The sequence below is a fragment of the Cantharellus anzutake genome (assembly GCF_015039405.1).
Source record: "Cantharellus anzutake strain C23 chromosome Unknown EI90scaffold_10, whole genome shotgun sequence".
Lineage (NCBI taxonomy): Eukaryota > Fungi > Basidiomycota > Agaricomycetes > Cantharellales > Hydnaceae > Cantharellus > Cantharellus anzutake.
Genome location: NW_024066960.1, coordinates 566,745 through 586,468, shown reverse-complemented (window position 1 = coordinate 586,468; position 19,724 = coordinate 566,745). Strand labels below are relative to the sequence as shown.

General features: G+C 49.3%; 7 protein-coding genes across 7 annotated transcripts; 3 read left to right on the top strand and 4 right to left on the bottom strand.

Annotated features, from left to right (window-relative positions):
- Positions 1-1,922: 1,922 nt before the first annotated feature.
- EI90DRAFT_3119273 (uncharacterized protein) lies at positions 1,923-10,034 on the bottom strand (the record flags this gene model as incomplete). Its single annotated transcript, XM_039063198.1, has 29 exons — positions 1,923-2,184; positions 2,236-2,913; positions 2,970-3,075; positions 3,138-3,157; positions 3,222-3,605; positions 3,655-4,724; positions 4,776-5,112; positions 5,168-5,654; positions 5,705-5,771; positions 5,824-6,032; positions 6,077-6,198; positions 6,256-6,503; positions 6,561-6,682; positions 6,736-6,833; positions 6,886-6,986; positions 7,035-7,119; positions 7,169-7,196; positions 7,255-7,310; positions 7,365-7,558; positions 7,619-7,941; positions 7,994-8,058; positions 8,113-8,155; positions 8,210-8,222; positions 8,278-8,473; positions 8,536-8,651; positions 8,709-8,839; positions 8,901-9,249; positions 9,308-9,759; positions 9,812-10,034. The coding sequence occupies 29 exons, from the start codon at positions 10,032-10,034 to the stop codon at positions 1,923-1,925; spliced, it is 6,585 nt and encodes a 2,194-aa protein (XP_038919639.1).
- A 1,266-nt stretch (positions 10,035-11,300) lies between these two features.
- EI90DRAFT_92818 (uncharacterized protein) lies at positions 11,301-12,579 on the top strand. The gene is made up of 5 exons (XM_039068259.1): positions 11,301-11,640; positions 11,703-11,858; positions 11,925-11,983; positions 12,040-12,493; positions 12,562-12,579. The coding sequence occupies exons 1-4, from the start codon at positions 11,586-11,588 to the stop codon at positions 12,478-12,480; spliced, it is 711 nt and encodes a 236-aa protein (XP_038919638.1). The 5' UTR covers positions 11,301-11,585; the 3' UTR covers positions 12,481-12,493; positions 12,562-12,579.
- On the top strand, positions 12,490-13,062 carry EI90DRAFT_93698 (uncharacterized protein). The gene is made up of 3 exons (XM_039068263.1): positions 12,490-12,493; positions 12,545-12,628; positions 12,702-13,062. The coding sequence occupies exons 2-3, from the start codon at positions 12,575-12,577 to the stop codon at positions 12,894-12,896; spliced, it is 249 nt and encodes an 82-aa protein (XP_038919637.1). The 5' UTR covers positions 12,490-12,493; positions 12,545-12,574; the 3' UTR covers positions 12,897-13,062.
- Positions 13,063-13,214: 152 nt separating this feature from the next.
- On the top strand, positions 13,215-14,186 carry EI90DRAFT_3144605 (MRP-like protein; the record flags this gene model as incomplete). Its single annotated transcript, XM_039065165.1, has 2 exons — positions 13,215-13,632; positions 13,696-14,186. 2 exons carry the CDS (start codon positions 13,215-13,217, stop codon positions 14,184-14,186), a joined length of 909 nt encoding a protein of 302 aa, XP_038919636.1.
- EI90DRAFT_3044371 (uncharacterized protein) lies at positions 14,124-15,242 on the bottom strand. The gene is made up of 4 exons (XM_039059336.1): positions 15,006-15,242; positions 14,805-14,937; positions 14,323-14,740; positions 14,124-14,255 (listed from the first exon to the last, which is right to left on the bottom strand). Exons 2-3 carry the CDS (start codon positions 14,838-14,840, stop codon positions 14,453-14,455), a joined length of 324 nt encoding a protein of 107 aa, XP_038919635.1. The 5' UTR covers positions 14,841-14,937; positions 15,006-15,242; the 3' UTR covers positions 14,124-14,255; positions 14,323-14,452.
- A 1,552-nt stretch (positions 15,243-16,794) lies between these two features.
- On the bottom strand, positions 16,795-18,344 carry EI90DRAFT_93531 (uncharacterized protein). The gene is made up of 2 exons (XM_039068262.1): positions 17,459-18,344; positions 16,795-17,404 (listed from the first exon to the last, which is right to left on the bottom strand). The coding sequence occupies exons 1-2, from the start codon at positions 17,944-17,946 to the stop codon at positions 17,110-17,112; spliced, it is 783 nt and encodes a 260-aa protein (XP_038919634.1). The 5' UTR covers positions 17,947-18,344; the 3' UTR covers positions 16,795-17,109.
- Positions 18,064-19,217, bottom strand: EI90DRAFT_92797 (uncharacterized protein). The gene is made up of 6 exons (XM_039068258.1): positions 19,082-19,217; positions 18,872-18,984; positions 18,561-18,814; positions 18,431-18,500; positions 18,347-18,366; positions 18,064-18,291 (listed from the first exon to the last, which is right to left on the bottom strand). Exons 2-6 carry the CDS (start codon positions 18,931-18,933, stop codon positions 18,182-18,184), a joined length of 516 nt encoding a protein of 171 aa, XP_038919633.1. The 5' UTR covers positions 18,934-18,984; positions 19,082-19,217; the 3' UTR covers positions 18,064-18,181.
- Between the last annotated feature and the right edge of the window lie 507 nt (positions 19,218-19,724).

Sequence of the window (19,724 nt, the reverse complement as noted above, 5' to 3'; positions counted from 1 at the left end):
CACATGTTTTGGTCCGGTGGTGCCGCCTGTGTATACAAAAATAGAGGTGGGTGCGCAATAAAGTTTAGACGTGCAGCATTTTCCTGTTTCCCTGGTCCTCCCACCCGCTTTAGTGTCACCCCTATTAGCTTCTCGATGTGTCCGGGATACATTGAGGTTGTCGCTAGACAGTGTCCTTCCCAGATGGAACACATTGTGTCTCCGTGTCAAACGCAATCAAATGCGAACAACACTGACGAGCAGCCTGATCGAGGCTTCCAGGTACGTACGTACGTCAGATATATATCCTGAAACAAAGAAACGAACAGAGCAAGCGAACCAACACCGATGCTAGGTCCGTTCTCTCTGGTATATTACGTCGGATGGTCACCATCCGAGTTCTTTGCCTTTAGCTTTGCTGCCTACGCTGAGTAATATATACTACCCGCTGCCCAATTTCTTTCCCGCTTTACCCCTTACATCATTTCTCTTCGGACTCTTCCCCTCTGCACCGCCCCCTTTGGCCCAACACTGTTCCGCAGTGTGGCCTCGCTTCTTACAATTTGCGCACGTTAGCCTACCGCGTCCAGCCATTGCCTCTTCTCGTTGTTGCTTAAGTACCCGATCATATGAGAGGATGGAGTCTATGGTGCTTTGGACGGTTGAAGGGGGCTTGCACACGAGGACGGTCCGCAGGGCTTTCCACTCTTCGGGCAACGACATGATGAGTGCTACGGCTTGAACCTCCTCGCTAATCGGGTAACCAAGTGAGTTTAGCCTCAGCGCCGCCCTCTCAATCCCCTGAATCTGGGTTACAATATCCTTTTCAGGCTGAATAGTAGACCGGAATAGCTTCTCAAGCAAACGAACGGCCAATTGGATCCCGTTACCCTCGAAGCGATTCTTGATGATGGTCCACGCCTTGGATGCGTCCTCGGTGTTGGTGATCAGAGCCATAACTCCATCGTCAATGGACACCATTATCTGAAGAAGGGCTTCGGAATTGCCCTTCTTCCAAATCCCTTCAGGAGTCATGGCGGCAGGTCGAGGAGTGGCAGCGGGTGTGCGACTGGTGGAAGGAGTGTCGGGAGACACAGAAGGAGTGGGTTTGACCTCAGAACCATCGATGTATCCCAATAGGCCGTGGTGCGTTAATACGAGCTCAATCATTGTTTTCCAAGTCCTGTAGTTTGATCCGTCTGACTTAAGCCTGTTGTGCTCGAAGATCTCGAAATCAACTCGAATGGTATCTGAAGTCATCTTGGTGATTGTAGTCGATGGCGAGTTCCTGACCCGAAATTAGAGGGCTGCTGGGCTCGAGGTGGAGCACAATATAAGTGAAGAGATGAGCGCTAGTGCACAACAAAGCAACGAACCTCAGTTTCTGGAAGACAACGCGACGAAAACTAAATTGTAAAGAATGTTCGGCCCTAGAGGATATAATATAATTGGAGCGACGCGCGCTTGGCGAGAACAAGGCAACGAACCCCAGTCTGCAGCAGACAACGCGAAAACTGAGACGAATGGAAAGAAAACGACACAAGGTACATATATAGTAAGCAAAAATTTAAACATACTATGGTTCCGTTGAATGCCCGAATGTCTCGCCGACGTGAGACTGGGTGCATGTTACGCATAAATTTTTTGATCAACCACTCGTTGCTATCACAACACGATGGCTTGATGGGCACATATATATACGGAGCATAGTGATACGGAGAAACAACTTCGGGTTGAGCAACATTATCAAATTCCACGTCAACTATCCAATCCACGGTCCCAAAACTAAGGAATGCTGAGGCAATTGAGACCTTCAGCAAAGAAACAAAACCCCCAGAACCAAGGTATGGCTGGTTGCACACCAATATCCCAAACAAACTGCCCCTCCCTCGGCAAGACGTCATCAACCCACACACCCATCAACCTACATCCAACTAATATCCTTAGATATCCTCCGTGTTTAGCGAGGGCTTCTCGTCCTTCCTCTTCGGTGGTGAAGGTGGGGTGATAATTCCCTTAATTCCGATAGCCATATCCTTCTCCAGTTCCTCAATATCGGAGGTTTTCAGGTAAGACTTGGACGCCTCGAGAGCCCCCTTCGCAGCCTCCACATGTTTCTTTAACTCTGCGGAATCTCCTGACCGGAATGTTTTACTGCCCGGACCAATCGACTCTTGGAGTTCGAGGATTGCCTTGTACGCGTCCCTGGTAGGGAGGTCCAACAGAATCCCTTTACGTGCTGAATGCTTGACGTACCTGAGCACTCGGACCCTCTCCATACCGCGATCTATATCAGCCCCAGATTTAGCCTTATCAAGCCTGAGAGTGGCTGCGTCCTTCGCACTCCGAACAAGGACCAGCATTCTTGATAGCACCAATAAAACATGAGGAAGTGGACCCTGAACGAGCGAAGTGTAGTAGTAGCGATGCTTCCGCTCTTTACTGCATTCAAACACTAGCTGTTGCGCATCCTTGGCGCACTCATCGAATATTTTGTGAAGCTCGTAAGATTCGATCAGTCTCCGGCGAGCCCGGTACCGTCGGTAGCAGTGTTGGATCAATGTTACAACATGTTCGAGCCCATCATCAGTTCGTGTGGCTTTGATGACTTCAGGATCACCAGGGACAATGGGCTGGGTGAAAGGCTCTTCGGCTTCGAGAAGTTCTTCAGTTCCGGGTGGTGCTTCATCCGCTACGTCCTCATTTTGCTCCGCTATTGTTGCAGGCAGTGCATCAACCGTAGTTACGGTCACAGGGCTCTCACGGAACCTCTCGGTGAGTCTCGATTTGAGATCATCAAGATCGGTGAACTCTAGGCGTGGAATCGCCGCAAGTGCTGTGGTAGCTTTGAAGCTCTTCCTGTAAAGTAGAACTAGATTGTCCTGGGTCCCGTAGAAAGCCAGGGCCTTCACTAAGTCCCACCACTCTTTCGCCCTTGCAAATCTTGTTCAAGGCGGTTAGCTGAGTTGCTTTGATGAGGTTAAACCTACCTTGAGTATAGATTGCCATGAGACCTTTCAGGGTCAAAGCTCTTCGTTATTGCATTGAAAATCCATCCCGGCCACTGATGGGCTGACGTGGGGCGGTTGAATCCAACTGATGAGCAAGAATGTCCCACTGAGGACCACGAAATCAAAATACTGAAAGCTGACACGAACCAAGCACTACAGCACGGCAGCTACGGCAATTAAGATTTCAGTGACACTACCCTGTGACTGTAAACCCATCCTACTGTCACGCACATCCTGGCCAGAATTTCTTGTCTCAATGCCCATGAAGTTGGAAATTGGCGTCCTTGAAATGTGAACGATCCTATACGAAGCAACATAATTAAGAATATGGGTTTTCCGGAACTCGTGAAATGAGACTTGCCGTATCCATTCCAATTGTTGACAGTCTGTAGCAGATTCATAACAGGGCTTAGGAGTTGATGAATGTTAACAAAATTATTGGGACCCTGCGCGGTCATGCCTGTCATCATGATGGCCCAGGAACGGGGGAGTAGCAGATTGTGATAGGAGTCTTGTCGGGCCCGTCTAAATTCGAATATCATGCGCAGCGAAAGTTGCTCCAGGTAGTGGACAAGGACATTAAGGTCGATGGACGGACACGTTTCCGCTGCCCATCTTTCGCAAAGATAAGGGATTTCCATAAGGGGGAACGCACAAAACTCACCCAAAGAAACTTGCGCCCTGCGCGATGGGGACCTGAGCCTGAGTTACGAACAAATATGTCATGTCATTCACGTATGAACTTCGAGACAAGGGATTGAAGAGCCATTGAGTGGAGTGGAACATCGGCAAGTCATGCCAAAAGTACGCCGGCAACTGCCGTCCATGGAAAACATGACCCATCATGACAAGCATGACAGCATCAGTAGTGAACCTAGCTTGAGCAGTATGGTGGCTAGGAGAAAGATCTCGGGCCCTTTGTTCGATCCAATTTCGAACAAGGGGAAGAGCTCGGTGGGCCTCAGGGAACGCGCGGACCAAATTAGAGTCTCCACACATTCGAGCCAGTGGGAACAACACCGAATATATCCTTTCGACCCAAATCCTTTGAACATCCCTCCGCAGGCCGGGATTACGGTGGGGAATGTACCAGAGATTTTCTAGCGCTACCACAATTTGCATATGCACCCGAAAATACATGTCGAGGTTAGGCGCCGTTTCGTGAAGTCGAGTGCACGCAGTTTTCTTGCACTCCCGTAATACCTTGAACTCAAGGCAAGGTTTGAGGAGGACAGCCTCGGTTAGATCGAAATGAAGTCTACAAAGTAGTTCCCAGATTACTTCTTCAAGATCCCATCTCAGCAGATTGTTAAGAGCGTCCCCTCGAACATTTCTTGCGTCGTTTTTAGAAATTGATGGCACGGCGTTCAGCCCTTTCGCCCGATCCCCCGCCAACATTCGGCTTGTATGAGAGCCAGGAGCGACACGAAACACGTCCTGAAGAACCCTGCCATTCACGTCTACCGATTGATGGAAACCAAATAGCTTCGCAGCATCAGGAAAATCACATAGTCTGTCTCGACGCAACAAAACCATAAGATGTTGGCAGTAGGCGTCAACTACAGATAGCCTGAAACTCAGATCAGTCAAGCTGGTGCTTTTCAGATCAAATGGATACCGCAAGGCTTCACTGAACGACAATATCAACGCGACGGGATTTTTCCCCTTGAAATCGCGGCCGATATTGAATAAGCTCGTCTGGTCCTTCATTATGATGGCCCTGAACATGTCTACCTGGCGCAAAAATCAGAGAAGTGCGGAGGTCGTCGTGAAACCGTAACTTACTTCCGAAGCGCAAGCCTCAGAAAGACTACTTCTAGGGATGGCGCTGAGAAGGTCAACAGACTCCCTCAGAGACGAAACGTCGGGAACAAAGAGTGCTATGTTCCAAAGTTCCCACAACAGGAAGTTTGCCGCATGCTGCTGTGCCTCAGGGCGCCCGGACAAAACCCAGCATTCAGCGGCTTCCCTATGCTGACCATCCCTTGAAAGTATCTTTGCCGCAGCTATATACTCCCCCTTCTGTTTGTATATAGCTGCTGCAAGGTCAGAACGTTCGTGCAAATAATCGTTCACAAACTCGACTTCTTCATCAGCACTATCGAATAATGGGCCGGCCCGTCTGGTAGCGTTGCAAGGTCAGGGACCTGGTACAGACGGATAAACAGGAAACATACTCGATATTACTCAGTCGCAAAAACTGCAGCTTGACGCTATCCAGAATCTTCCCACAAATAGGCTCCTTCACGAGCGAGGGCGTCCCGTCTGGGGGCCGTACGAGCCTGGCAGCATCATCAAGCCGTTGAGCTTTGTGGTAATTAAGGGCAGCATCAGTGAAACACCCTGCTGCCTCAAAATTGATGCCAGCAGAAGCATAATCGCCTCCCTCAACAAAACATTCTCCCGCCCTGCGTCTCAACGCTAGTGCTCCGACGGAGGGGAGTTGAGCGCATGTTTCAAAGGCACTGCCCGCCGCATTGAAGGCCACAAATCGTTGGTCACCGGGTTGCAAGGACCGCGCATCCTTCCTCCTCTGATATGCCAAGGCCATGTCTCTGTCATGTGGACGTTGAGCTTTCTCAAAACATGATGCAGCTTGAGCGAATAAAGAACGAGAAAAGAGGGTTCTCCCAGTGGAATACCACTCGTCAACCGTCGATGTTGCTATGGTTAGTTAGCAGACCATCAAAAAACATCCGGGCACGAAAACGTACTTGCCAACTGGGGGAAAGGCTCCGATGGGCCATGTATCTTGACAAGATCCAGTGATATCCAGTGATTCTACATTACAACGTCGTATTCCCGCTGTTGAGGAAAGTGTTAAATGACATACAAGCATCGGTGCAGCAACGTCACTAGAATCCCAAAGCCAGATGTGATGACGAGCTCTTGTGACCGCCACGTAAAGACGTTTTAGCTCGGACTCAATGACTCGGTGCTTGACGGGATCTGCGTTCTTTGATTGTATCACCCTCCATTGGGCAGGCGAGGCGGGAGAAGACCCAAAAAAGTTGTACAGAAGGACATCATCAAACTCCAGCCCTGGCTCGTGTAAGCGTTGAATGCGATATAGGGGAAATTTCTACCTTTGCTTTCCAGAAGAGTAAGCACGAGACCCTCATCGCCAAGGGCTGCCCGAACTTCATCCCGGGCTTCGTCATTCCGTACAATAATAACCTGACGCGCGCCGAAATCGAGTCGTGTATCGCTAATATCAAGAAGACGTCGTAAGTTTAGTGGGCACTATAGGGAATAAAACACCCACCCGGGACCGCAGAGGAATTGTTCCCAATGTACTAATTTCTCACGGAACACCCTTGGCTTTGGACCTGCAACAATAGAGGCTTCTCGTTGCAACTTGTCTATAGAGTACGGAAACATTGTAGAAAGGAGGTCAATGATGGACGCTGCACACTCCACGATGCCACCGTGACTCCGATAGTTGACGAGGAGTTCAAACACCTCAGATTTCACGGCCTGGCGGGCCCCTCTTTTCACGAGCGGGTCATTTAGCTAACGGAGAGATTGAGAAGCCAGTTCAGAAGCGAAGATCATTGAATCCATCCGTACCTCCTCCTGGTACACCAAATCCTTGAGGTCCTCGAACCGAAAGCTGCTGCCCACAGAGATCGTCTGGGCGGTGTCGCCCCCCCAGAAGTGTCCGCGTGGATTAGGACACAAATCGCGAAGCACTGAAGTCCCAGGTTGCGTCAACACATGGCTCAAAATAAAATCAAAGACAAACGTTTCGTATCAACAGTAAGCAAATCTTGGACCTCGTCGACGTAGAGGAAATCAATATTGGCGAGCTTTGGATCCACCTTCCGAAGGATTTTGTGGGTCCTAGACGAAAACGTTTGTAAGTGGAGCCTGAACGAAAGCTGCAAATTCGAACCTGTCTGCAGTGTCAAACGCATTATTGGCGATCTTCAACCTGTGATACCTCTCAAACATATCATATATACGGCTACGATCCGAAGCGAAGGCAGAGTGCGACTACACGGTTATCAGTCGTGCGTTAAAACAAGTTAGGGCGAGACTCACACGATGGCTGAGAGCAGTATACGCTTCCCGAGTGAGATAGCCACTATTGGTTTTCATGGTGTCCTTATGTCCACAGATTACGCCTCTGCTAAGAAGTTAGGACCTCCTGATGATGGAGGTATCTGGAATCTCACATAATTTCGCTTAGAACCTGAGCGGGATCTGCCCATGTTGTGGAAGGTACGCATCAACCTCATCACACTGGACAATTGATTCATACCTAGGCCTTTGATCTGTCTTTGATCCATGTGACTCCAATAATGTGCCTTAAAAGCTCTGGAAACAGTTTAATGTATACCAATTATTCAACAACCAAGGAGAATTACTCACTCGAACGTAACAAGGCCACTGTGGCCGCGGCGAGCGTCAGGTGAGGAGTCAGACGAATCCCAAGTGTCATTGGCGATGAGATCCGTCAGATTCTTTTGCTTCGTGACTTGGGGCGTCGTCGCCGGTGCCTTCGTCTTATGAGAAGCAGAGCGATGCCACACGACGTCATACTCAGTCTCGAGCATTCGTCGCAGCTATACACCGTAAAAAAGCCGTCCATTCGAAAATTATTCAAGAACAAGCCAACTACCTACCTGATCATAAGTAAGGAACAAAGGAAAATGCTCATCCTTAAGCTCCGAGAAACGTTCAGGCAGATCGGGTCGATCATCAGCCTCTTCGTCCAGTTCAGTTAGATGTTTCTCCGACAATTTAACGCGCCTAATCCCTGAAACAAGGGCGGAACCAAGTTGCGTAGCCTCCAATAACTGCAAATAGTACTCTTCCACCTTCGAAGCCAGCACGTGGGACTGTGTTAGAAAGACTTGGCGGATCTGGCCAGATCCACCCAAAAACCCCGATTGTCTGCGGGCCTCTTCGAAACGGAGGAGTTTGAACACCATAGTTGTGGTTTTGCCTGAAAAGGGACACATCAAGGCGAAACACGGTGGACTATACGATCCACTGACCAGTGCCACTTCGTCCGATCACAAAACACGATGAAGGATGCTGAATTATTTTCATCTCGGCTTGCCTGTCCGAGTCCCCTTTTAATGCTGAACCTGGCGACAATTGGCTGGAGACTCACGAGACGAAAAATGGATGGACGGCATCGATATCCTGAAGAATTGCTGTACAAAAAGTAGCACTCAAGTTCTAGACCACTCCCAGATCAATGTCCTCACTATTTAAGACTGCCTAAAGGGTTCCATTAATCATGGTGTTATGCTCGATACTTGAACGAAAAACCCACCGCCGAATAGGGAATAAACTTTTCGAGAGACAGTATCTTGTGTAATTCTAGGCATTGGTCCTCGGAGAGGGCGGACGCTGATTCTGCGCCAATGATGGTCGACTTGAAATTGTTGTCGGAATGTGGCCAGACCTGAGGCGGAGTTACGTTGTTCGCTCCTACCCCAACTTGACGAGGCTGCACCCGGTAATTGATCCTGACGCAGAGCACCGAGCACTGAATACCCGTTCCGTCCAAGTCACCTCTTCGTGTACTCACATGCTTCTATAAGCTCCATCGACCCTTCGAATAGTTTGTGCTACCCGACTCCAAAGACGATGGTCAAATTGGGCATGAGTATAAATCCCATGAATTCTGATGATTTGCTTGTCAACCTGAAATGATCAAAACATCAGCATGAATGCCCAGAAAGACGGTGTAGCGGCACGTACCTTTGCCTCATAATCGACCGCAATGTCGATTTGGTATACGAGACGCAAATCGCCCGTCATCTTCGCCTCGTAAATGGGTACATCATTTGGAGCACCTTCCAGCCGCTTCTGATTTGATCCAGAAAAGAACCCTACGGGCACAGAGGGGCTATGATGAGCGCATGGAAAGAAGCATACTAGATAATGGATAACCTTCAGAAAGTTGAATGATCTTTTCCTGAATAATCTTAAATGTGGACTTGTCAGCGCGACGAAACTGACGAAGATGCTTGATCGCAGTAGAAGAGATATAGATATTCCACTCTCCGAACTCGGCAGGCCACTCAAACGAGTGCCTCGCTTTATCGGGAGAGATTGTTGGATATCTCATTTTCTCAGATTGGAACTCCTCAGCATTGTTTTCGGGTACTGGACCAACGGCCTCAGAACACCTCTGAGGCCGAGGTACTGGCAGTGCTTCAACAGGTGCTTGGACAACTTTCAGTACGAATTCGAAGATGACAGCTTGAACGCCCTTGATTCCAAGTATGTCGATCAGGAACTAGTAGAAGGGTTGAATCAACTAATGCAAATCGAAAGTCCATCATGCCTAAATGCACCTGAAGAGAGTCACACTGTGAATCCAAGAAATCTTTGGAAAGAAGTGTCCAGCCCTCTTGTGAGGTGGGTAATTCAACATAAAGAGCTTCGAGAGCCTTGGCATCAGAAAGCTGCTTCTGAGTTGCACGCACAGATTCCCGTTTTTGCTGTCGAGAAGTCTTCTGCCTCTTCCGAGTGTTGTTCAGCTCGGGAATTACTGGAGTGTATGGTTCAGAATCATCGTCGAACCGCATTGCTTCCAGGGATTGTAGAGCCTGCGTGACGAGTGGCACAGTTCGGAGATGCTCTTTGAAAAGACTTTGGTCGACATCCCAGGGAGGAGCTATCTTCCCGATAACATTCACGAGAGCGTCGAGTACTGAGCGTTGAGACGACGTTGAGAATTTTCCCGGATCGGAGGGAAACTGGTCAAGTATCCATCCGGAAAAGAAGGAACGCATATCATGATTACCTGGGGCGAATAGACAATTAGGAGTGGCTCGAAACAACACCTTGGCACTCACTCGATAATAAAACAACTAGAACGTCCGGGGCTCGTGTGAGCTCACGGGAAAGAATTTCGACGTCCCAACGAATTCGAAGTTCATCATCACCTTCGTATCCCAAAACCAAAGCCCTTATCGCGGCCTCAATCCCACCGGCAGCAGATAAGCTCTTTAAGGAAAACTCGGGGCGTGAATTGTAAGAGGGGCTTGCGTTAGAATCCTTTCGCCTTTTATTCGCCATAAAGGAATGCCGGTCAGCGAGTAAAGGGAAAGGGGAGTTTGGAAGTCGTCAAAACGTACTGATCTGGAGATTATAAAGCTGTTTCCTCGCGGCCCGGACGTTTCTGGGCAACTGTTCCAACATTGGTGAAAGGTAACATGAATTCTAATTTGGATCTGACGCTCGGATGCGAAACTGAATAGAGCCGCCCCTATATCTGAAGCAAGTTTTCCGCTTCGCAGCGCTGAAGGCAACAGGAGACATGATGGCCTCAACCTAGGTACGTTCACGAAAGTTCGAAGATGTTCAGCAAGGCACCGCCGGCGACACCAATGGGAATAGATGAAATGAAATGAATGTCAAAGTTGAGCTGTCAGCATGGTCAATCCCCACGAGCCCCAAGGTGTTCACCATCCTCACTCACATGATGGCCCCGTGCTGATGCAGTGTAACCACGCCTTTATTCTCTATAACAAGGGGAGAGTTACATGGAGCTATGGCGATACAGTGGCGTCGATTGCGAATCCATTCAGGCTTGCAAAAGAAGGCTCACCTTATCGCAGTTGTCTCGATGCGTCCCAGCTAATCACATGGAAATGGCGGTTCTTTCAAAACCCAATGAATCGCAGTTCACCGCCCCTGGCTCCCAATGCAGTAATGAATGGATTTGCGGTGGTGTCCGTCGACTGGCACTTGAAGCGGTTGATAAAATCACCCAGCCCAGAAGACATAGGGGTTAGTGCCCCATCAAACACCGCGCTCAATAACCCCTCTGGACAAACCGAAGCCCGCATGTAGCTCGTGCAGATGTCATAATAGTCAGAGTGGAAAGAAGACAAACCCTAGAATAAGGAGAAGCAGACGCGTGTCCCAAAGGCCTTGTCGCACCCGACAACCAAATCCCAATATTCATTCGCGCATTGGTCAGAAACTGCGTGTCCAGCCAAGAAGTCCATTCGATTGCCCAACCTGAATGGTCTGGACCTACTTCTGAGGATCATGAACAGTGCGCCTGGCCGTTTGGCGGCGACGACTGCCCGTCAATAGATAGACACGAGTGATTTTCGTCACGAAATACAAGCGGTGAATGTTGAAACTGTGAAGCATGCAAGTCAGCCTGAATGCGAGACACGTGTTCGGGGCCGCATCCCAGTTTTTAGACCATCTTCAGATGTAATCCCACGGAGTAGTGACACCATTTATTCAAAGAGATCTATCACCCCCCATCATTAGTGTCATGATGTCTACGATTATCTATTAGACAGCCCTCAACAATCTGGATCTAAGGAACCCGGTGTTTGCCCCGAATGCCCCAGGGTTCGGTCCCATTTTCCCTTGAACTTAGCCAGCGACCCAACTTCAGACAAAGAACTGCACAGGAAGAGCGACGTCCCAAAGCATCAATTCCTAGTGTTGACAATGTTGCGCCGACCGCGTACAGTATAACCCATCGTACGCTCCGTCATATGCCAACAGGCACAGATACATACTTAAAGTGACACCCACACACACACACATTCACAGTCGTCCGAGGATGCCCTGCGTCACATATTCTTCACTGGCCACTTTACCATGGATCAAAACCTGGATGTTGTTCTTCGCGATTTTGACGCAAACATCTTGCCGAGTTTGTTATTTGATCGACCGCTGAGCTTTCGTTGTCCTCCTGACCACTTTCATGTGTCTTAGGCGGCATCATGGATTGGGAACTGTTCCACAGCCGCCCAAAGATGGTTATTTTCTTAAACGGAAATGGGGCGGTTTTTCGTTCCGGCGAGACCGTGCCCCGGCTCTTTGTCTCCAGGTGCAGAAGTCCCCGAATCAGGGACATACTCCTTTGTCCAGGTACGTACAAATTGATTCACTCTGTGGCGTCGTCATGCATTATCTTGTAGATGGTACCCCGATCAGTGGGTTGGAACACCCTTTCAGCTCGTGTTCGCCATCCAACTATCTCCACTCCTTCAAGGGTAAGTTGCACACCCCCAACAAGACATGTGGTACAAACCCGATGGATTTCCCACAGACAGAGCACTACCGAACGCGTGTTCGTGCCCGACTTATCTCAGGCCTTCCAGTCATCAGAGGTGATTGTAGTCGATTCAAAGCAGCGCACATTTTCCCACCAAGTAGCGTCACAGATCCTGCCCCTCTCGCGGAGGCTGGAGGATCAACAAAGATCGGCTCGATTCAGAATGTGCTGTTGCTGCGCAGCGAATTGCATGATGCATGGGACGTGCCAATCTTATGTCTGTTCTCACTGCGAGTCGCAACAGCGAGGCCATGTCATCTCCTTCGTTTCTGGCCACGAGGAAAGGTCCTCAAATTGGGCTGCATCGGGAACCGGGATTTGTGTCCCCTCGCCAATGACCTCTTACGTGACCACTTTCTCCAAGGCGTCCTGAAGAATATGAAAGGTACTAGCGAGCCCACTTGTGACCATGAGGATCCCTTTGGGGTGGCATGATGGATCTATCAAGGCAGGATGGTTTTGGGAGTACTTGGAGTACGAGCTAGCTCACAGATTGCAGTGTTTTTGTTTCATCAGAGTCTGCGGTCAGATGATTCCCACGATTTTAGCAATCCTAGCCTTGATATCAGTGCTCTGCTACTGGGTGATTGTCAACTTGGTTTTTACCCCGAATGTCCCAGAGTTCGAGCTCACTTTTTTCTCATCCCTGAACTCAGCCGGCGGCTAATGTTTTCCTTACCTATGCATGTGCGTCCTCTGACTCTTTCCTGAGAACCGCGGTCACTGGCACCGCGAAAAACGTGTGCCTGTTTGTTCCGAAGCATCGATTCTTGCTCTCCTGTCAGCGCTACGGACACGATACCCATATTTCACTGGGTGCCCAAATCCACCATCCAAAACGAATTAGATAAAGGGGACCAACAACTTATACCAGTCGACATTTAGTGATGATTTGGAGGGACTTTTTCGTGGTGCTGGGTTACTATCCCCTTTATATGTAATTTCAGAGACTCCAAATCCAGTTCCATCTAAGAGGATTCGAACTCCTTCAGTAGTGCATCTACCTCAAGAACTTGTGGTTGAAGCTACCCGAGTGGAGTCCTGTGTGAGCTACACATCTCAGCGACAGAGCTGAACCTACTTTAGCATCGTGATTTTAATATCGGCTTTTTTTCATATGCTGGCTCCTTGCGTGCCCCGGGCCGGGCGCAACCGTTGTACTGAACACCATGCAGTTAGACAGTCCAGTGGCGCGCAGACTTGCTAGTGTGAAAAATGTCGTTATCGTCCTGGCTGGCAAAGGTGGGGTGGGCAAATCATCCGTTTCGACACAGTTGGCCCTCTCACTTTATGCGCACGATCCAAGCGCTCGGGTGGGAATACTAGATATAGATCTTACTGGGCCGTCTATTCCCCGCATGCTTGGCGTGGATGGACATAGCGTTCGCCAGAGCACGGATGGATGGGTTCCAGTGTATGCCGACGGGCCCGAACGGCGACTTGCTTGTATGAGCGTTGGATTCCTATTGAAGGGAAAAGGAGATTCGGTTGTTTGGCGTGGTCCAAAGAAGAATGCTATGATTCGCCAGTTTCTTAGTGATGTTAAATGGGGAGATCTTGACTACCTTGTCGTAGATACGCCGCCTGGCAAGTATTTTTGTATTTTGAGTCAAAGTTTACTTTCGCTTGATGACTTTGGTGTGCGGGTAGGAACATCGGACGAACATCTATCGCTCATGGAACACCTTGCGCCTCTTCATCCCCACCTTTCCTCGATAATCGTGACAACTCCACAGGCTGTCGCTCTAGCGGATGCCTTGAAATGTCTGTCATTCACTCGAAACGTCAACCTGCCCGTCCTAGGCTTGATAGAGAATATGAGTGGATACGTTTGTCCATGCTGCGGGAAAGTGAGCAATGTTTTCAGTACTGGTGGTGGAGAAGCAATGGCACGGCGCGGGTCGCTTAATTTCTTGGGGGCGTTGCCGATTGACACGAATCTGGTTTCTTTACTTGACCATGAAGAAGCTGACTCGAGTTCGACGGAGGAAAGAGAGATCAATGCTAACGCCGAACCCGTTGCTTTTCCCTTACTGGAACGTTACAAAGAAACCGACACGTTTCCACTGTTTCAGACAATGCTTGAGAGGACTTTATTGCGCCTGACTTCTGCTTCGACCGATCAAAATCCACCTCCTTAGCGAAGCTGAAACAACTCTACCTACTCATTCCGAATCACATCACTTTGCTCACGACTCAATCCGTGACGTGTGAGTCGCACTGGCACTTTGATGGCGGGGTTTGACGTGTTCTCACTGTCCCCCCTTCCTGTCATAGTTTCACAGACTAACCACCCGGTGTATCAGGTATCATATCTCTGTATCAAATATAATATGAAAGGACGCTTTCCCCCCTCGCCCTGAATCGCAGTTTCCGCATCGTCGGTAGCTTTTTATCTGAAGCGTAATTAAAACCATCCGATACCCGATTTGAGTAAGCAGTGTGATCCGACTACGAGGTCGCGTCTACGGAGGATCGATTGCGAGGACTCCGCGGGCGTTGGGAAGAGACGCGAGGAGGATGCATACGGGTGTGGATCGTTGTCGTCGTCGTCCCGAACGATGCGATAAATTGCAATTGTAGCTTGAGTCCTCGCTTTTGCCTCCGAGTCCATGACGGGAACACCTGTGAACATGTTAGCCTCGTGGACCCAGTAAATAACGTCTAGCGCCCCCGCTGCAGACACCCTGCAACCGTGTGTTCCGTTTCTTTTGGCCTTGGGTGCATACTTAACCACCCACACCCGCCTGTCTCTGCAGAAGCGCCCACCACCGACAACACCACCAACAACTCATAGGGACGCGGGCGAATCACGTTCAGGCAGTTCCCTTTTCTTTGCCATTCAAGCCCTTTTTTCATTACACACGTGTACGACAGGCCATAAGAATTTTGGTGGGTCTAGTCTTCATTCCTGTGTTCTGTCCTCGTTCCTCCCCAAGCACTCACCAGGTCCCTGGCAGATACTTTAATTCCACTCAATCAAGGACAATATTGTGCAACCATTCCCAGGACTTAGCCCGTGATCGGCCTTTTACCTTGTGGCGTCAACTCGTCTTGTGCCAACCTTACGATTATCATCAGCCCCGAATAACGAACCATCCACCAAATTGCCCTCTCGACGAGCGATCCGCCGTCGGCTTGCCCTAGATAACGATGGGCGACGACCCGCGTTCCTTTGAACACGAACAATATCCAAATAATCCTCAGGAATATCCTACGAATTCGCCATCACGTCCGTACCCAGATGTATACCAGCCTGCTCCGCCCCACCAATCCATACCCCACCATTCATCGGCACCAGCTGGAAACCAACAACAGCAACATCGTCCATTGGCACAAAATGCACAGCAACAATCTCAGGTCGTTCACCAGCAATCAGACCACCAATCCCTCCAGTACGCCTCAGCATCATGTCCCCCCTCGTCCACACTTAGCCTATATTCCTCATCCCCAGCACTATGGTCCCGAATATCCAATGCATACTAATAATGTCCCCGGCTATGAGGCGGCCCAATCAGGTAAGTTCTTCCTCGTTGTTGATGATGGTTCCTGATGCATCGTTCTGCGTGCACGGAATCGCGTGCCCTGGAACTCGCTATTGCCGATCGACGCCTCGTGAACGCTTCTTTATGGGGTTCAATGGATGCCCACTCTTCGAATTGACTTGTTCGTGCTATCATCGGGTCAGTCGCACGACGTTCAGGTGACTGTCAACCAGTATAGCGCGTACGATGCCCATGCATCTATGAACAGCAATGGGGTCGGTATGCAGAGCGCCGGCGGACCGCCCACTCCTGGCGCAATGCATTCCCCGTTGCAGTATACTACTCCCACTCTCGAAATGATTCGTGATAATGGTCCACGCCCTGGATGCGTCCTCGGTATTAGTAAGCAGGGCCGCGACTCCATTCTCGATGGATACTAGAATCTGAAGAAGGGCAGCTGAATTGCCCTCCTCCCGATCTCTTCAGGAGTCATGGTGACAGGTTGAGAAGGAATGGTAGCGAGCGTAGGAGTAGCGGAAGGAAGGTCGGGAGACGTAGAGGGGGTGGTTTTGGCCTTAGAACCATCGATATACCCCAATAAACCATTGCCCATTAGGACAAGCTTAGCCATTGTCTTCCAAGCCTCGTAGTTTGATCCGTCTGACCTAAGTCTGTCGCGCTCGAAGATCTCGAAATCAACTCTAGTAGTATTTGAGGTCATCTTGACGATTGTGGTCAATGGCGAGTTAAGGTTAGAGAGCTGCTGGGATCGTAACCTAATAGCGTACAGGGCTCCATGTAAGTGGAAAGACATGAGCCAGTGAGGATCAAAGTAACAAACCTCAGTCTCTAGCGGATAGCAGGATGAGACCTAGATTATAAATAGAGAGCCACTGGGCCTGTAAACTAATAAGTTAGCGTGCAGTGTTTGGTGGAATACGATATAAGTGAAGGCGCACGCGCGCTAGTGAAAGTCGAAACAACGAACCTCAGTCTCTAGCAGATGAGAAACAAATGAGGACGAGATTATAAATAACGTCTAGGTCTACAGCATAAGTGGAGAGATACGCCCTTGGTGACAAAGTGGGACAACGCGAACTCGTGAGAAAGAAATAAAGTTCCGAATCAATTGTCGGATGTCTCACCGGCGTGCATGGTGAGTCACTCGTTGCCATCTCACAACCCATCAAATTCGTCCTCCAATATTTGGGCTATGTCAAACATCAGGAAGCTCAAATGATTAATTTTGCATGTCAGTGAGCATTAAGTAATTCTTCCAACAAGCCTACTTTATCGGCACATTGCTCTAACGCTCGCATCAACGCTGAGGTTCATGTGTATGTGCTACATATTGATGACTGAAGCACAATACATATCTGCCTACTCTGCATACCGAGAACAGAGAAACTAGATCGAGCACAGTCACTCGAAAATGCAATCAGATCACCAATCACACTGACACGTACACCAGATTAACTATCCAGTCCCATCCCGAAAATGTACAGAACTAGGCAATGCTGAAGTAATTGACACTTGCAGCAGAATTCTAGTTTGATCGCACACCCATATCCCAGGTAAATTACCCCACCCTTGTCGCACCAACATATACCCCATCAATATCCTCCGTGTTTAGCGAGGGCTTCTCATCGTTCTTCTTCGGTGGCGAAGGTAGGGTGATAATACCCTTAATTCCAATAGCCATATGCCCCTCCAGTTCTTTAATATCGGAGATTTTCAAGTAAGGCTTCGATACCTTGAGAACCTCCCTCGTAGCCTCCACATGTTTCTTCAACTTCGCGGAATCTCCTGAGCGGAATGCGTCACTGCCCGGACCAATTGATTCTTGAAGTCTAAGGATTGTTTTGTATATATCCCTGGCGCGAGGATTAGTACAGAGCTCCAGCGTGAGCTGCGAATGCTTGACGTACTTGAGCGCTCGGACCCTCTCCATACCGCGCTCTATATCAGTCTCAGATTTGGCACCACCAAGCCTGCGAGTACCCGCACCCTTCGCATTCCTAACAAGCACCAGCATTTTTGATAACACAAACAAGACATGAGGAAGCGGGCCTCGAACGAGCGAGATATAGCAGTGGCGATGCCTGGGCTCTTTACTCCAGTCAAACACTAGTCGCTGTGTATCTTTTGCGCACTCATAGAATATTTTGTGGAGCTTGGAAAATTCGATGAGCTCTCTGCGAATTCTGTGTTGTCGATAGCAGCGTTGAATGATCGCTACAGCATGCTCGAGCCCATCGTCAGTTCGCGTGGCCTTAATGACTTCAGGATCGGCAGGAACAGTGGGCTGGGTGAAGGGCTCTGCGGAAACGAGGAGTCCTTCGTCCTCGGGTGGTGCTTCGTCCTCTACTTCCTCCACTGTCGTCGCTGTCGCTGCGTCAACTGCAGTTGCTGTCATGACGCTCTGATCGAATTTCCCGGCCAGTTTTAATTTGATATCATCAAGATCAGTGAACTCTATGCGTGGGATCGCTGGAAATGCTGTGATAGTTTTTAATCCCTTCTTGTAAAGTAGAACCAGATCGTCCTGAACCCTGTGGAAAGTTAGGGCTCTCACTAAGTCCCACCACTCCTTCGCGTTCGCATATCTTGTGTACGGCAGTTAGCTGAGTAGTTCATTTCAATAGTTAAGCTTACCTTGAGTATAGATTACCATGAGGCCTTTTAGGGTCGAAACTCATCGTGATCGAATTCAAAATTGAGACCCTCCACTCGTTTGCCGATGCCGGACAGTTGAATCCAACTGATAATTAGGAAGTAAGCACAGCGAAACTGAAGCACCGAAAGCTGACACCGACTAAGCACTAGTGCACGGCAGCTGCGCCAGTCAGAAATTTAGTAACATTATCCTCTAGCTTTGAAGCCACATTGCTGACACGCACATTCTGGCTAGGATTTCTCCTCTCAATGTCCATGAAAGCGGAAATGGGCGTCCTTGGAATGTGAGCGATCCTTTACGGGGCAATACCGCAGTTACAAATATGAAGCTCCCGAACGTGAAATGAAACTTGCCGTATCCATTCCAATTGTTGACAGTCCGTAGCAGGCTCACAACATGACCCAAGAAGAGATAAATGTTGAAGTTACATCTAGGAGCCTGAGTGTTCATGCCTGTCATAAAGATAGCCCAGGAACGGGGGAGCAGCAGACTGTGATAGGGGTCTTCTCTGGCACGTCTACATTCAGATATGACACGCAGCGAAAGATGTTCCAAATAATAGACAAGGGCATTAAGGTCGATGGAGGGGCACTTTTCCACCGCCCATCTTTTGCAGAGATGAGGAATTATCATACATGAAATGGAGGGGATGCTCGAGACTCACCCAAAAAAGTTCGCACCCTGCACGACAGGGGCTTGAGCCTCGGTTACCAACAGATACATCATGTCATGCGCGTATGAGCTTTGAGACCGCGGATTGAGGACCCACTGAATGGACTTAAACATCCGCAGGTCATGCCAAATGTATGATGGTAATTGACGCCCGTGGAAAACATAAGCCATCATGACAAGCATGACAGCATCAGTAGCGAACCAGTTTTGAGCGTCGCGATGAGTGGGAGAGAGATCTCGGATCCTTTGCTCGATCCAGTTCCCAAGGAGGGGAAGAGCTCGTTGGGCCTCTGGAAATGGTGTATTGACCAAATTAGAGTCTCCGTATGCTCGAGCTAGTGGGAACAAAACATAATAAATTCTTTGTACCCAAACCCTCTGTACGTCTTTCCGCAAGCCAGGATCACAACGTGGAATAGACCAGAGATGTCCAAGCGCCGCCACAATCTGCAGGTGAACTCGGAAATACATGGCGAGATCAAGTGTCGCCTCGTGAAGTCGAGTGCACTCAGTGCGGGTCCTGCAATCACCTACTAATTTGTATTCGAGGCAAGGTCTGAGCACAGCAACCTGAGTCAAATCATAATGAAGTCGAGAGAGGAGATCGAGCACCACCACTTCAAGATTAGAACTCAGCAGCTTATTGAGATCATCCCCGCGAACGTTTATTGAGCCATTTGTGAAGACAATGTCCAACCCTTTCGCTCGGTTTCTGTCCACTAGCCGGCTGGTATGAGAGCCAGGGGCGATACAGAACTCATCTTGAAGAATCCTGCCATTCGTGTCTACTGCTGGACGGAAGCCAAACAGCTTGGTAGCACCAGAAAAATCACACAACCTGTCTT